The sequence below is a fragment of the Cynocephalus volans genome, chromosome 3, assembly GCF_027409185.1.
Source record: "Cynocephalus volans isolate mCynVol1 chromosome 3, mCynVol1.pri, whole genome shotgun sequence".
NCBI lineage: Eukaryota > Metazoa > Chordata > Mammalia > Dermoptera > Cynocephalidae > Cynocephalus > Cynocephalus volans.
The window spans coordinates 58,108,309-58,122,438 of NC_084462.1; the positions used below are offsets into that span (position 1 = coordinate 58,108,309).

At 44.7% G+C, this 14,130-nt stretch overlaps 1 protein-coding gene across 2 annotated transcripts in view; it reads right to left on the minus strand.

The window, feature by feature from the left end:
* Positions 1–14,130, minus strand: part of HOMER2 (homer scaffold protein 2) — a 97,443-nt gene that overhangs the window by 24,015 nt on the left and 59,298 nt on the right. For both annotated transcript variants that reach the window (XM_063088297.1, XM_063088298.1), the window contains one exon: positions 12,701–12,857. In XM_063088297.1, the coding sequence (XP_062944367.1) occupies positions 12,701–12,857 (157 nt within the window). The remainder of the gene's footprint in view (positions 1–12,700; positions 12,858–14,130) is intronic.

Consider the following 14,130-nt stretch of genomic DNA (forward strand, 5'->3'; position numbering starts at 1 on the left):
AGGGTGTTTCCAGCAGAGATTAGTATGAGAGTCTGAGTGGCCTGGGTGGGAAAGACCCACTCTCAGTGTGGGTGGGAACCATCCAATCCACTGGGGGTCCAGAGAGAACAAAAGACAGAGGAAAGAGGTGAAGCGCTCTCGATCCGCTGGAGCTGGGATACACTCTTCTCTCCTGTCCGTGGACATCAGAGCTGGAGACTCTTCAGCTTTTGGGTTCCAGAACTTACACCAAGGACACCATCAGCTTCCCTGGTTCTGAGGCCTTTGGACTTGGACTGAGCCACGCTACCAGCATTCGGGTTATAGACGGCCTATTGTGGGACTTTTCTTACTAGTCATGTGAGCTAATTCCCCTAATAAATCCCTCTCATATCATGATAACATACACTACTGATTCTGTCTCTCTGGAGAACCCTGACTAATACAAAGCCCTAAGAGTAAGAAATACTCAGAAAAAATACCTTTGGAAATAAAGGATTCTTGAATGTTTACTTAAGGGCAAGGGTGGCATATACCACTGGCTACTTCCTCATCAAACAGTTTTTGATAATCTGAGCAGGAAACAGTAGCAATCTAAGTAAATATTCTAAAGAGTGGTTCTACTAGCAATTTTACTTATCAAGGCTATGTTTATTCTCAACAGTCAACTCAGAACACTTTTCTTTTAACTGATAATACAGGGAAGAGAAAATGTTTTTGAATGGCATAGGCCTTGTTTTCTTGGTAGGAACTTCAATCAACTATTTTGTGAAAGAACAGACCTTCCAGAAACAGACCCTCACCTTAACAAATAGAGATCCAGACAATATGTTATAGCTGTCACTAGTAATAGAAGTGTCATCAATTCATATCCATCTGTCCATCCATCCATCCATCCGTCTGTGTACTGAGTTTGCTGAGGCATTAGTGCTCAAGAATAAATCTTAGCTTAGTTGGTAAAATAATTATTAGAATATAAACAGCAGCAGCTACTACTTATTGGGCACTTATTGAATGCTTTACTTATGTTAGCTCACTTAAATCTCACAACAAGCCTAGGAGGTATAACTCCCTTCATTTCACAGACAAAACTGAGGTGTAGGAAAAGTTAAAGTAACTTGTTCAAGGTAACATGGCAAAGATGGTAAAAATCCAGTTGTCTGACTCCAAAGCTTGTACTGTGAACTTCTACATCACACAGGTTTTCATTTTATACATGATGAAGACCACAAATATTTCAGCTCTCTTCTTCCCCATCTATGAAGTACTGATGCTTCCACTGCAGTCCAGGTGGCTTTTCTTTTTCCTTTATAACATCAATGTCCATGTGAGTTAAGAGACTTTATCAAATGTTATCCATCTGGAAAACTGAATGCAACACAGTTAATAAAGAGATCTTCCTGCTAGTGAAGTCCTTCCTGGACACTATCAAGAAATGGGCACAGGGGAGTGGGGTATGGAAAACACAGACCTAAGCCATGAGCTGGTACGGGGAAATGCTTGGAGGCTGGGGGATTCTGGCTCAGCCCCAGGCAAGACTGATATAGTGGAACCAAGGCAGACCTAGGGAAGGTGTGTGGCTGGGAGCTGGATCAGAATGGATCACATGATCCCAGAAACCCAACCCTGGTCATCTCTCAATTACCAGAATCCTGGAAGGGCAAAGCAACGACTAGACCCATCCAGAAATTTGATTCATTTTAAATCTTGTTGCTGCCTTCACTGCAGACCTATGCCCCTAGGTTGGTCACCACCCCGTTCAGTGCCTTTGAAAGGCAGTGGACAGAGGCTGACCAGAGTATAGGACACAGCTCTCAAGCTCGCCCCAAACAGGCCATCCCAAGTCAGTCAAGCTGGAATAATTAACGGTGACAACCCCTAGTATTTCTTTAGAAATTAACAGTTTCCAAGGCACTTTTTCATATAGTCTTTTATCTAATAACCATTTTTACAGGTGAGGAAACTGAGGCTCAACAAGATCAAGTGACTGCTTCAAGGTTTAAAACTAGTAAGTGGTTAAAAAGAGTATAATGTATGTATTACTTACAAAGCAATGATCAACTGATTTCAAGAGCTAAATTTATTTATTCTGCTTGGGTGCTCATTCAGCTTCTTAAATCTGTGCAGTCATCATCAGTTGTGGAGAGTTCTCAACCATTCTCTCCATGAATAATGCTTCTGCTCTATTCTCTCTCCTTGCTGCTCCTTCTGGGACTCCAATTACACATATGCTAGACCTTTCGTCTGTGTACAACATCTTTTACACTTATTGAGAACTCCCCCTAGCCCCTGAAGTTCTTTGTTCTCTCTGCTTCGATTTGGATAGTTTCCATTGACCTGCCTTCCAGTTCATAATCCTGGCTATTGATATATCCAATCTGCTGTTAAATTTATCCTTTGAGTTCATAATTTTGGACTTCGTATTTTTTATTTCTAGAATGTCCATTTCGGGCCGGCCCGTGGCTCACTTGGGAGAGTGTGGTGCTAATAGAATGTCCATTTCATTCTTTAAAAAAAATAAATTCTAAGTCTCTGGGGATAGTCTCCTTTCTTTCATCTATTTTGCCCATTTTTTCTTCTATTTCCTTGAATATGATCATAGTTGTTTTTAAATCCTTGATGCTAACTCTAACATCTGGATCACCTTTGGATCTGTTTCTATTATCCGGGTTTTTTCCCTCTTGACTATAGGCATACAGTCTTGCCTTCTGTGTGTGTAGTAATTTTTTATTATGTGTTGGAAAATGCATATTAAAAAAACTGCTAAAACTCCACATGACATTACCATCCATCAGAGGAAGTGTTTCCTTTCCTTTGCTAGGCAAGTAGGGCAGATAGAGAGTCCTTCATTCAGGGACAGAGCTGGGTCAGGGCTAGGTTTCAGTTCTGGTAAGACTCAGTCTACCTCGGGTTCACCGCTGTGTTTAGGGAAGGCCCCTTGGGAATTTCAACTGAGAGCCTGGCAGGTCTTTATCTCCTCTGCCCTGAAAGACTGTCAGAGATTCAGTTCTGTCCTTGAGAGATTTTTGGCTTAGTTCTGTAGCCCTCCAAATCCATGCATCTTCACAATTTGGCAAATCCTGAAGGGGAAACTGGGCATGTGTTTGGATCCACTCAAGTCTCCCATTTTGTCACTCAAGCTACATGTAAACCCCAAAATCTCTGCTGGTTTCTCAATCTCTCAGCAGCAGCCTTTTCCCAAGACTGGATGTTCAGCCTCTTGCTTCTCCTAGAATCAGTAAATGCCCAGGGGAAAAAGGCATGTAGGTCTCCAGTGTCAATTCACCACTTTCTCTGGGCTTTCAGGTCTTAACTATCTTCTTTTCAGACCTCTGAACAGGTCTTTACTTTGTAAATACTGTAAACTGACGGGAATTTTACTCGGCCCTTCAGAAACATTCAGTCTAACTCTTACACTCTGGCACAGACCTAGAACTCAGAAAATGTCTTGTGAAATAGGCAGCCATGAGTTTGAAGCCCCTCAAGGCTCCAATTTTGTCACTCTAACCCTGTGTAACTACTACATGTTTTGCTGGTTTCTCTTTCCCCCAGCAGTGTCCCTCTACTGGGACCATGCTCCAATCTTCAGCCCGCACCCAGAATTGGCAAATAGTCCCAAGAGAGAAAAGAGCTGCCACCTTCCATCTCTGAGTAGACCTCACCTCTCTGAAATCTTAGTCCCTCTTGTCCTTATTTCTACAGCTCTCTGATGCCTCTGAATTGTATTTATCTGTTTTTTTCTAGTTGTTGTCAGAGGGAATGCTGGCTTGTTGGAATCTATATCCCTTACTCAGCAGCAAAGTGATGAATCTGTAAAAGTTCACAGAGATGCAATTTACTATGTGTCTCAAGTGACATTTTCCTGTAATGTTTATAGAAAGCATGCAACCTCTGATAAGGTTGCTGTTTATATCAATTAAGCAAAACTGCTCAGACATGCCAATCTATCACACTGGTATGATTTCAAGCTGCAGCCCAAGTCCTCCAACATCCCCCAGTGCTCACTCTAAGCAATGAGTCCAGACTTCTAAACAACCACCCATCTCTTTCCTCCTTTCTATAGCATATGGGTGGAGGGAAGAGAGAAGAGAACAAATTCTAAGGTACAAGACTACAGCCCACAACTTATGCCCATTAAACTCACTCTACCTCCAGTCTCTCAAGAGAAGGATCCATTCGCCTGCCCAGAACTAAGCCTCCTTCAGTCCCCTAGGTCCCATCTCCTTACCCTCAACCCCAGTATGTTCCTCCTACCCACACAATTGCACTGTGTTCTCATCGCCATAGACCCAGAGTAGAGGAAAAGTCTGTTCATTCTTGGGACGCAAGATGCTGGTCTTGCAGGAGCTCATTAGAATGTTGCAGTGGGAATTCCATTGTCTCCTTATTCCCTACCAACATGCCTGCTCTGTCAGGGATTGCTTGGATTCTGTTCGGAATGGCTTCCTCCCACTCCGTTACCAGCATTAAGGTACCCGGGCATTTATCAAACATAACCTACAGTATCCCACAAGCTGGAGGTCAGCCAGGAGGAAGAAAACTGAAAGCCTGCCCTCTTGGCCACACTGCTCTTGCAGTTCCTCAGGCTGGCTCCCTGCAGGCTGTGCAATGCCCCAGCTGTCTCCTAACAGCTTACCAAAGGCTCTGGGACTTCCAAGATCCAGAGGGGAGGAAGAAAGGGAGAAGAGAGGAGAAAGGAAAAGGAAAGCCATTATCTACTTCAACAACATCCTTCTACATTACCACAATGCACCAGAGATAGTCAGTCTGAACGATCCCAAGGCCGCAACAGTAAGCCCACCTCTACAACTTGAAATAACTGGCAGGTGCTCTCCTGGGAAATCCAGAGTACCAACCTTCACAAAAGCAAGAGCAGCAAGAGTGACAGCCAGGGCAATCATGCTGTCTAAAATGGTCAACCCCAGTCTTCTTCCTTCGCTTCCCACTAACAGGGGACCTCCACCCTGAGCTACACTTGACTCAATCCACCAAGACTAGGTCCTCCTGAAAAGGTGGGAAGATAGAAGCTTCTAAGGATATGCTCCTTCTGTGGACGATCTTCTCAGGCCCCCACAGCACTTCTGGCTAACTGCTCTTACATCTGGAATCCACCGTAATGCCTTTCTTTCTCTTTGAGGCTCTGACTCATTTCTTTTCATTTTTTTATTTTTTAAATTTTATTGGTTATGCATATTCACAGGGTACAAAGCTGACTGTCACCACTTGTGCCCATGATGTGATGGCCAGATCAATAATATCAGCATGCCCTTTACCACAAATTGAGATTATTCCCCGTGTCCCCCACCAATTAACCCCGACCTCCCTCCCCCTCTCCCTGTCCCACCCCCTCCACGACCCTAGGTCTGCTCTCTCCCCCTGCAAGGGTCTCCCTCTGCACTGTGGTCTTTCTTTCCTCCCTTCTCTTCTGACTCATTTCTGACTTTCATGCTCCTCAGGAGTGAATGGGGGAGTGAAAATGTACTCACAGGAAAAGACCTTTTGTCCACCGTGGGTGTGTGGTGGTGAGTGCACAGTGCAGCTGTGTGGGCAGCAGGAATGTCCTGGGGTTGGGGTGAGGGATGGGACCAGGGGACTGAAGGAGGCTTAGTTCAGGGAAGGTGAATGAACCCCTTTTCTTGGGAGACTGGGAAGAATGAGGTAGGGTGTGCTTAACGGACATAAGTTATAAGCCCAATTTCACTGGTAATGTGGAAACTGCATTACCATTACCATTACATACTTACCAAACTCAAAATATGTCAGATGATGTCAGGAATGTAGGTGAGGACAAGGGGCAATGGGAGCCCTCATGGATTGGTAAAACTACTTTGAAAAACAATGTGGCTTACTCGAGGAAAGCTGAAAATGCACATTCTTACCACCCAACAATTCCACTCCTCGGTATATCTCAGAGAAACCTTTGCATAGGTATACAGAGAAATACAAGAATGTTCACAGTAGCAGTGCTTGCAAAAACAACATCCACCAGCAGCAGAATGGATAAAGACACTGTGGTATATTCATACAACGAAACGCTATCCAGCAGGAAAATTAGCCAAGGCTGTAGCTGTCAACATGGATGAAACACAGAAACTTAACATTTGGTAAACAAACAAACAAACAAACAAACAAAAAGTAAGTCATAAAAGAACACATACAGTATGGGGTCTCCAGTAAGATTCTATTTAAGGTCATAAACAGATAAAACTAAATAATATATTATTTAGGTCAGGGATCAGCAAACTATAGCCCTCAAGCCAAATTCAGCCTACAGCCTATTTTCGTAAAGTTTTATTGGCACAAAGCCATGCCCATTTATTTGCTACTGGTCTATGGCTATTTTCTTGCTAAGAAAGATGAGTCAAATAGCTCCAACAGTGCCTGTACAGACTTTGTACAGTTCATAAAAAGACTGTACAGCCCATAAAAAAACAATTATTATCTGGCCCTTGGAGAAAAAGTTCGCCAACTTCTGGTTTAGGGGTATATAATATATACACATGTGGTAAAACCATAAAGAAAAGCAAGGGAATGTTTAATACAAATTTCAAGAGAATGGTAATCTCTTAGGGGGTGGACGGGAGGAGCACAGAATTAGGGGAAGGACCTTCTGAAGTACTTCTTCAGTGGGGTGGTGAGCATGAGGGTTCACTTTATTATTAGACACTAAACGGTACACACAGTTAAAAATAAAGTACACTAACCTACAACCTATAACCCTATAACCAAGTTATCAGGGAGGCTAATCTTCAGGGTGAGCAGAGGCTTGTGGAAAGAGCAGGCGGTGGTGCCCTTCCTGCATATGGGGATGCTGGAAAACTGGGTTGGGGACAGAGGAAGTGGCTGGACCTGTGGGTTCTGGCCTCAGAGGAGAGCGGAGCTGGAGGGATGGTGTGGTAAACAGTGAAGGAGTCACAGGAGTCAAAGACATTACCCAGTGGGAGGGAACAGGGGAGAAGAGAAGAGGAGGAGTAGGGGAGGGAATGCAGAGCAGGTCAGGACACAGACTGGAGGGAACTAAGGAAGAGTGAAGTCCTGGGAGCCAAGGGCAAGAGTGTGGAGAACGGGTACAGGTGGGTGTTAAATGAAGCAGAACGAATCAGCAGGATGAGAACCATGCTTCCCTGGGGTGTGGGGAAGAAGAGTCTGGGGAGAAAGACTGGAGCCCAGAAGGGAGAAGGGGCTGCTTGGAAAAGCAATCTGGGCATAAGTTTTAGTACAGGCTCCCGACTCCTGCAAACACTTTCTTCTTTCATGAGTTATCTCACAAGATAGATAAAGAGGAGGCCTGGTGAAAGACCCAGTTTCTGCAGATCACTGGAACCATGTTTTGATAAAATGCACAAAACACATGTAATCAAGACCTACTTGGAAGAAGCAAAAAGCTAAGCTGTCTCTAATCTCACCTGCTCTGGAAGCTATTCATGAAACAGGGAGACGGGCCCCCTGGATTCCTCTTCACAGAAGTCTTTCCCAAATCCAGGGAGATGGAAGTTGGAAGAATTTGGAAGATTTCCACAAGAGGCTGGGACTGAATTACAGCAATTAAAAGACATGTTGCTGGCTTCTAGGGTAGTTATTAATAGATGCTTTTTTTTTTTTTTTTAAACCACAGACAGGGAAGAAAAGAAACCAAGATTCATTGAAAGCCTACTGTGTGCTAGCAACCTACCATATGCTCGCTCCCGTAACCGAAAGTGTTCTATATTTATTCAAAAGAGGAAACGATAATGATGAGTGGAGGAGGGGACCCTAAATGTGTTCTTAAAAGTGCAATTCTACATTCCAAGAAGAAAATACCAAACAAGTCAGGGTTTCAGATTCTTACATCCTCTGAACCATCCCTATTAGGCAATACTTGTGACACAGGGGGAGCTGCTAAATATTTGCAAAATGGATGACCTCTAAAGGTCTCTTCCAATAGGGAATTCTGTGATTCTATAAATAACTGAGCACCAAGGGCAGTAGAGTCATCCAGAGCACCCAGGAGAAGCACCTGCTTCAGGCAGGTCTTGTCTGTGGGCACAGGCAGACAAGAATCACAAGAATGACAGTGATTAACTCAGTCTGGAAAGAGCGCCAACAGTACAATGAGATCAAGTGCTGTGATGGCTCAATTAGCAAATGCTTTGGAAATGGAGTTTCTTTATAATGGAGTCGGTTGTTCTGCCCCCAAATTCGGTTTAAATCAGTTGGCCATTGGTGTGTGTGCATGGCTCAGAGCAGCACTCTGAGAAGCTGGAGTTGGGAGATGCTCTCACATGGCTTCCAACTGCCCACTGTCTGTGAACAGGGACAACCTGGGGTTCATTTGGAGGTTCTGGTCCTTAGATCACCCTTGACGGTGGCCCTGCCCACTGTCCTTCTGTGGATAAGGTGCACCTGGATGTGGCCAGGCCTGATCCAATCACCCCACTCACTCCCCCACCCACTTCTCTAGCATTGCTCACTTTGGCTGGGTGCTGGGACTCCAAAGAGGAGCCAGGCATGTTCCCCATCCTCAAAGAGCTCACAGTCTCCTTTTAGCGCCATACACAGACATGGATCCACATGATCCCCTAGAGCTCGGGCAATGCTGAGGCAACACACACAGTATTCCCACCTGCTCATGTCTTTAGGAAGCAACTGGGACCAACACATAAAACAGTGTCCATGAGAAGAAGGAAACACCTTAGTGATTCAAGAATGAAGAAGAGATCTAAGTGCAGAGTTTTCCTATGATGGGCAGCACTAGTTGCCCTCGGGAAGGAGAGGCCTTCCATGCATCCTTCCCCATGTAGAGTATGACAAATGCTTGGACAGAGCAGAGAAGCTTGCTGTGCCTGGTGCGGAATGACAGCTGCTGAAGCTGCTGGCTGCCACTCTCCCCTTCCTGGGCAGCATGTGCTCTTCCGTCTGCCCATGGTTTACACAGCGGCTGAGTCTGGTGTAGCCTTTACTCAAAACGATCTCCAAGTCCCTTCCACATAGCAACTTGTTAATGAAGCATGTCTACGTCTATCCCTTCATTTGGAAAGGGTGGATCAGGCTTCCCTTTCCAGCCCACAACCGCCTCCTGCCTTGGGAGGGACAGCTGGACCCAAAGTGCCAAGCAGAAGCTTAAGGTCATAGACTTGATGTGGCTCAGGACCTGGGCCCTAGACCAGCCAGATCACAGAGATGCAATCCATGAGCTAAGACACAGCCCCCAGGACTAAAAGCATCAGAAACAGATCATCTCAGTTTGGGATCAAAGGCCTAAAACGAAGTGGGGTTGTCCCAATGTGATGGAACACAACGATGGGAAAGCTGAGAAGTGCCCACATTCCCGCAGCCCATGTGCATCCACGCCTGAGTGGTCAGCCCATGATGGCATTCTATAGTCACCTGAGGCTCCACAGCATGTGTGAGACCTGATACATGCAGCTGGCCAGAAAGCAGGGCCCCAGGCTTGGGAGGCCAGTGAACATGGAACCAGACGGATGCTCAGGAATAAGAACAGAAGCAGAACCAAGCTGAGTGAACAGAGATTGGGGTAGAGGGAGGCAAGGGCAACAGACAAGAGCTTGTAATGGGAAGACGATGGAATTGGCACAGATGTCCTGCAGTTAGTTCAGCTTACTGCACCCTGTTCCAGTCGCAGGAAGGAAGGAGATCCATCTGGAGTATTCAGGCAGGGTGGAAGCAGGGGTTGGGGAGATTAGGACCTCAGCAATGGCAGGAGAGTGCAAGCTGTATGGGACCAGGCAGTGGCAATAGCCGCTGCCACTCTGAGGTCCTTTCACCATGCCCCATCTGACTTATGGACCAGCTGGAGGCACAGGATCTGATCTAGACCTGGGCTGCTGCTTTTACACACTGCTGCTCACCAGGTCGAAAGAGGGCTGAGCAGGGCTTAGGTGGCATTGGGACTACTGGCCACTGCTCTGTGTTCCAGTTCTCTTGGCAGTAAACTTGCACCCACCCCCAATCTCCAAGTGTCAGTGACTGTAATTAAACAACTAAGGCCTGTCCCTACCTTCCCAGTCCTCAGGGTCTTCTGCTCCCTCATACAATGCTCCCTTTTGCAGAACAGGCTCCCTCACAGTTTTCTGGTGCTGCTGCGGTAAAGCGGGAACTCTCGTTGGGCTCCAGGAACCCCAGGCGGCTGGGCACCACAGGAGGGGTGGCCCAAGATCCTCTGGCTTGATCTCGGAATTCCAGTAGCATCCCATGGCCTAGCTTTCTGATTCTCACTTTTTAAGTGACTCTACAACTTGATGGATCTCCCATACTGGGCCTGAATCAGCTCTATTCTTCAGCAAGGGGGTCGGCCCACCCTCCCACACCCATCTGATTTCTCATGGCTGCCTCATTTGGCTCAGACTCCACCACACTGTCACGGACTTCAGGAACTGCAGAGCTATAACGATAAAGCAGTTGACATTTTGACAAATTACTAAAAGCCGAGCTAATAGGACTAGAGCACTTGCTCTAAGAAAGCCGTTTTATCTATGTTTAAGCCCCATATATCCCTGGATAACTCAACTGACAAAAGTGCAAACCCATCTGTGGATGGCAGATGAACTGACAGAATTCATAGATAAAAGAAAGCAGGCCAGCTTGATTCACCACCTCTATCAGAACAAACTGGAAAGAGTCCAGGCAATTCCAGCCCAGAAGCACAGAGAAGAGAAGTGGTAAGTACAGCTGTGGCATCACCATGTCTCCCAGAAGATGTTCACTCATCAAACACGAGGTGCCTACCTACTATGTGCCAGGCCCTCTCACAGTCCCTTACAGATCACCAAACCCTGTGACGCACTATCCTCCCACTTGCTTAGATGGAAAAACCAGTTCCTGTGCCTCTTTAGATCTTGTCACCATTCTGGCTGTCGCTATCTGAACTGGAAGGGGACCACATACTACCTACATGACATGTGTCAGGAAATGCTTTTCTACCAACCAGGGAGAAGTCTGCTCCAACCCAGCGATCTGGGAACTAATGTCTGAGGAACTGGGCACCAGCACGACTTTCCGAGCCTCTTAAGCAGTGTGAACTCAGCCAGGTCACTGCCTCTCCTTAGAGCTCAGCTGCAAAATGAGAACTTCTGGCATCCCTTCCTAAGGAGAAGGAAGGGTTGTGGCAACTAGAAGGAAGAGAAAGAGGACCACAGGGCCAAGACACCCTTATCTGCAGTCTCCATGGTGCTGAGAGCACAAAGGAGGTGCTCTGAGAATATGGGCTGCAGAGAGAATTTGCCTTAAAACAGGGAGCCTTGTCTAGAGATCAGGAGGCACCAGCAGGCTCTCATACCTTACCTGGGGATCTTCCAGTGGAGGCTTCCCCGCATCTTCTGCTCTGTGGTGTGGGGAGAAGTTACACCCAGGCTCCCAACTGCCCAGCCCCCAACTCCCTGCCTCCTAATGCCTAGGAAGACTGATCTAGAAGCAGAAATCAGGACAGATTGCAGGTGGGAGATGAGGAGGTCAGTCAGAGGCTACTGCTAGAGTCCATGCAAGACTGTGCCAGGACAAGAGTTATGGCATTAAAACAAAACAGAAGGCATAAATGTGAGACAATTCAAAGGCAAATTCATTTGACAAACTTAATAAAAAATGACTTGTGTTTTGTTTTGTCTAAAAACCCAAATGACTGGGAGATAAAAATGGAGTAGTTTAGAGGGTGAATATGGGAAGTCAGTTTTATTTTTTATTTATTTTAAAATTTTTTTTAAAGATGACCGGTAAGGGGATCTTAACCCTTGACTTGGTGTTGTCAGCACCACGCTCACCCAGTGAGCTAACTGGCCATCCCTATAAGGGATCCGAACCCGTGGCCTTGGTGTTATCAGCACCGCACTCTCCCGAGTGAGCCACAGGCCGGCCCGGGAAGTCAGTTTTAGATACACTGAATTTTCAGATGACAGTGCACAACCATATGAAAGTGCCCAGCAGGATGAATGCAGATGAAAGACAGAAAGAGACTATAAAGCAGCAGGACAATTTTTTTTTAAAGACTTGGGATACATCTGCTGGCATCCCGTCTTCATTCAGCTCCCATGACGATCAATATGGCAAAAATACTGAGAGAAAGACAGCAGAATAACGAAAGTAATGGTAAAAAAAATATTTCAAGAAATATTCCAAAATCATTGAATAAAATTCGACCCCTATGCCTAAAAACACCAAAACCAGACTAGATGTAACACCTTGCTGACAAGGGTACAATAAACTGGCATTCTCATACATGCTGGAAGAAAGAAACCTTTTGGAAAGCAATTTGTCAATATGCATTAAGAGCTATAACATGTTAACATCTTGACCTATAATACTTCTAGGAATGTATCTTAAGGAAATATTCAAAAGAAAGCAAGAGGTATGTGATAAACAATTGAGGATATTTTGGTACATAAAGATGCTCGTTATCTATAATAGTGAAAAGCTATAAGCCACTTAAATATCCAACCATAAAGGAGAAATTAAGAGCATCATAGGCCCTTGGTGGAATTCTCATACAGCATTAAAATGCTAGTTACGAAGATAGTGTGGTAACAGGGAACTCTATTTTTTTTTTCATTTGCCATAATTTTATATGAAAAAAGGCAGGATATGTGATTAGAGTATGATAATAACAATAACTCCTCTGTTACGATAGCAGGATTTGGGTACATCTTTCTCCCTCCACTTTTCAAATGTATTGTATTGCTTTGGATGAAAAATAAGTGACCGAGAATGTTAAAATCAGCTAGTAAAGTGGTACCTTGGCTCCGTCCACACTGATGATCCGATAGCTGTTCCTCGTGACATCGTAGAAGTAGGAAACAGTGACTGCCTGCTTGCTTGCAGGCACCCAGTTCTTCTTGGTGCTGGGGTCGATCTGGAAGACGTGCGCACGGGTGGTGAAAATGGGCTGTTCTCTGCAACGGGAGAGATGGGTGCGTGAACTGATGGAACATGATTTCTGGATAATGTACCATTTCTAGGCCACCTACTGCCCCAAAAGATTTTGAGGAGAAAAAGAGCCCCAGTGAATAGCTTCTGTAACCCACACTCCATTTAGCTGCTACCACCCTGCGGCTGCAGGGAAATTGGCCTAATGAGCAATCTGCTTAAAACACAACTCCTTGGGCCGAGCCCGTGGCGCACTTGGTAGAGTGCTGCGCTGGGAGCGCGGCGACTCTCCCGCCGCGGGTTCGGATCCCGTATAGGAATGACCGGTGCGCTCACTGGCTGAGTGCTGGTCACGAAAAAGACAAAAAAAAAAAAAAACACAACTCCTTGTTGAGTGCTTCTACATCCCTGTCAACTGTCCCATTCTTTTTCTGACATCCTATAGGCATTTTTAGGGTTTTGGAACCAATTCACTTCAAGGTTTTGCAACAACTTTGGGGGATTTTGCAACAATTTTAGGATTTCACAAACTATTTGACGCTTAATATTATGTTTCTATTAAGTACTTCTCAAATTTGCAGCATTTTATGAATGAAATTACTTTATATCCTTGTAGGTATCTCTTTAGCCTACTTTTTAAACCATTTAAGGACCTTACAACTTAACAAGCCTTAAAGTTTTATGTTTCCAACTTATAAACCTTTTGAGGTTTATGCGGAATTCATCAAATCCATCTCTTTTGCTGTACTTGCTTCTGTGTTGTTTTTTCACTCCACATGCCTATAAGCTCTTTATGTGATTATTAACCAAATAAGCACATTACCTACGTTTCTTTCTGTTGAGTGGGGAATTAATCAGATCTTGACAATAGGCATTAAGAAATAAGACAGATTAATAAAAACCATAATGGATTTCACTGCATTTCATATTTTAAGGCATCTACTTCATAAACTAACACAATGAAACAGACTCTTTACAATATATATTTATTTTTAAAGAAAGGATCTTTAGGCAAACTGGCTCAAAAATCCTTCAAGTGTTCAAAATGAGATAAAAAATAGAAAGCCACCAGCATATAAAAATAATCCCATTATTCATAAAATGAAACAGATTTAATAAGTACTTATTACAGATACAAAATTAAATCAAAAGGTGACTTAGAAAAATTAATTTTTAGGGCCAGCCCGTGGCTCACTTGGGAGAGTGTGGTGCAGACAACACCAAGCCAAGGGTTAAGATCCCCTTACCGGTCATCTTTAAAAAAAAAAAAAATAATAATAATTTTTAAAATCCTTACAA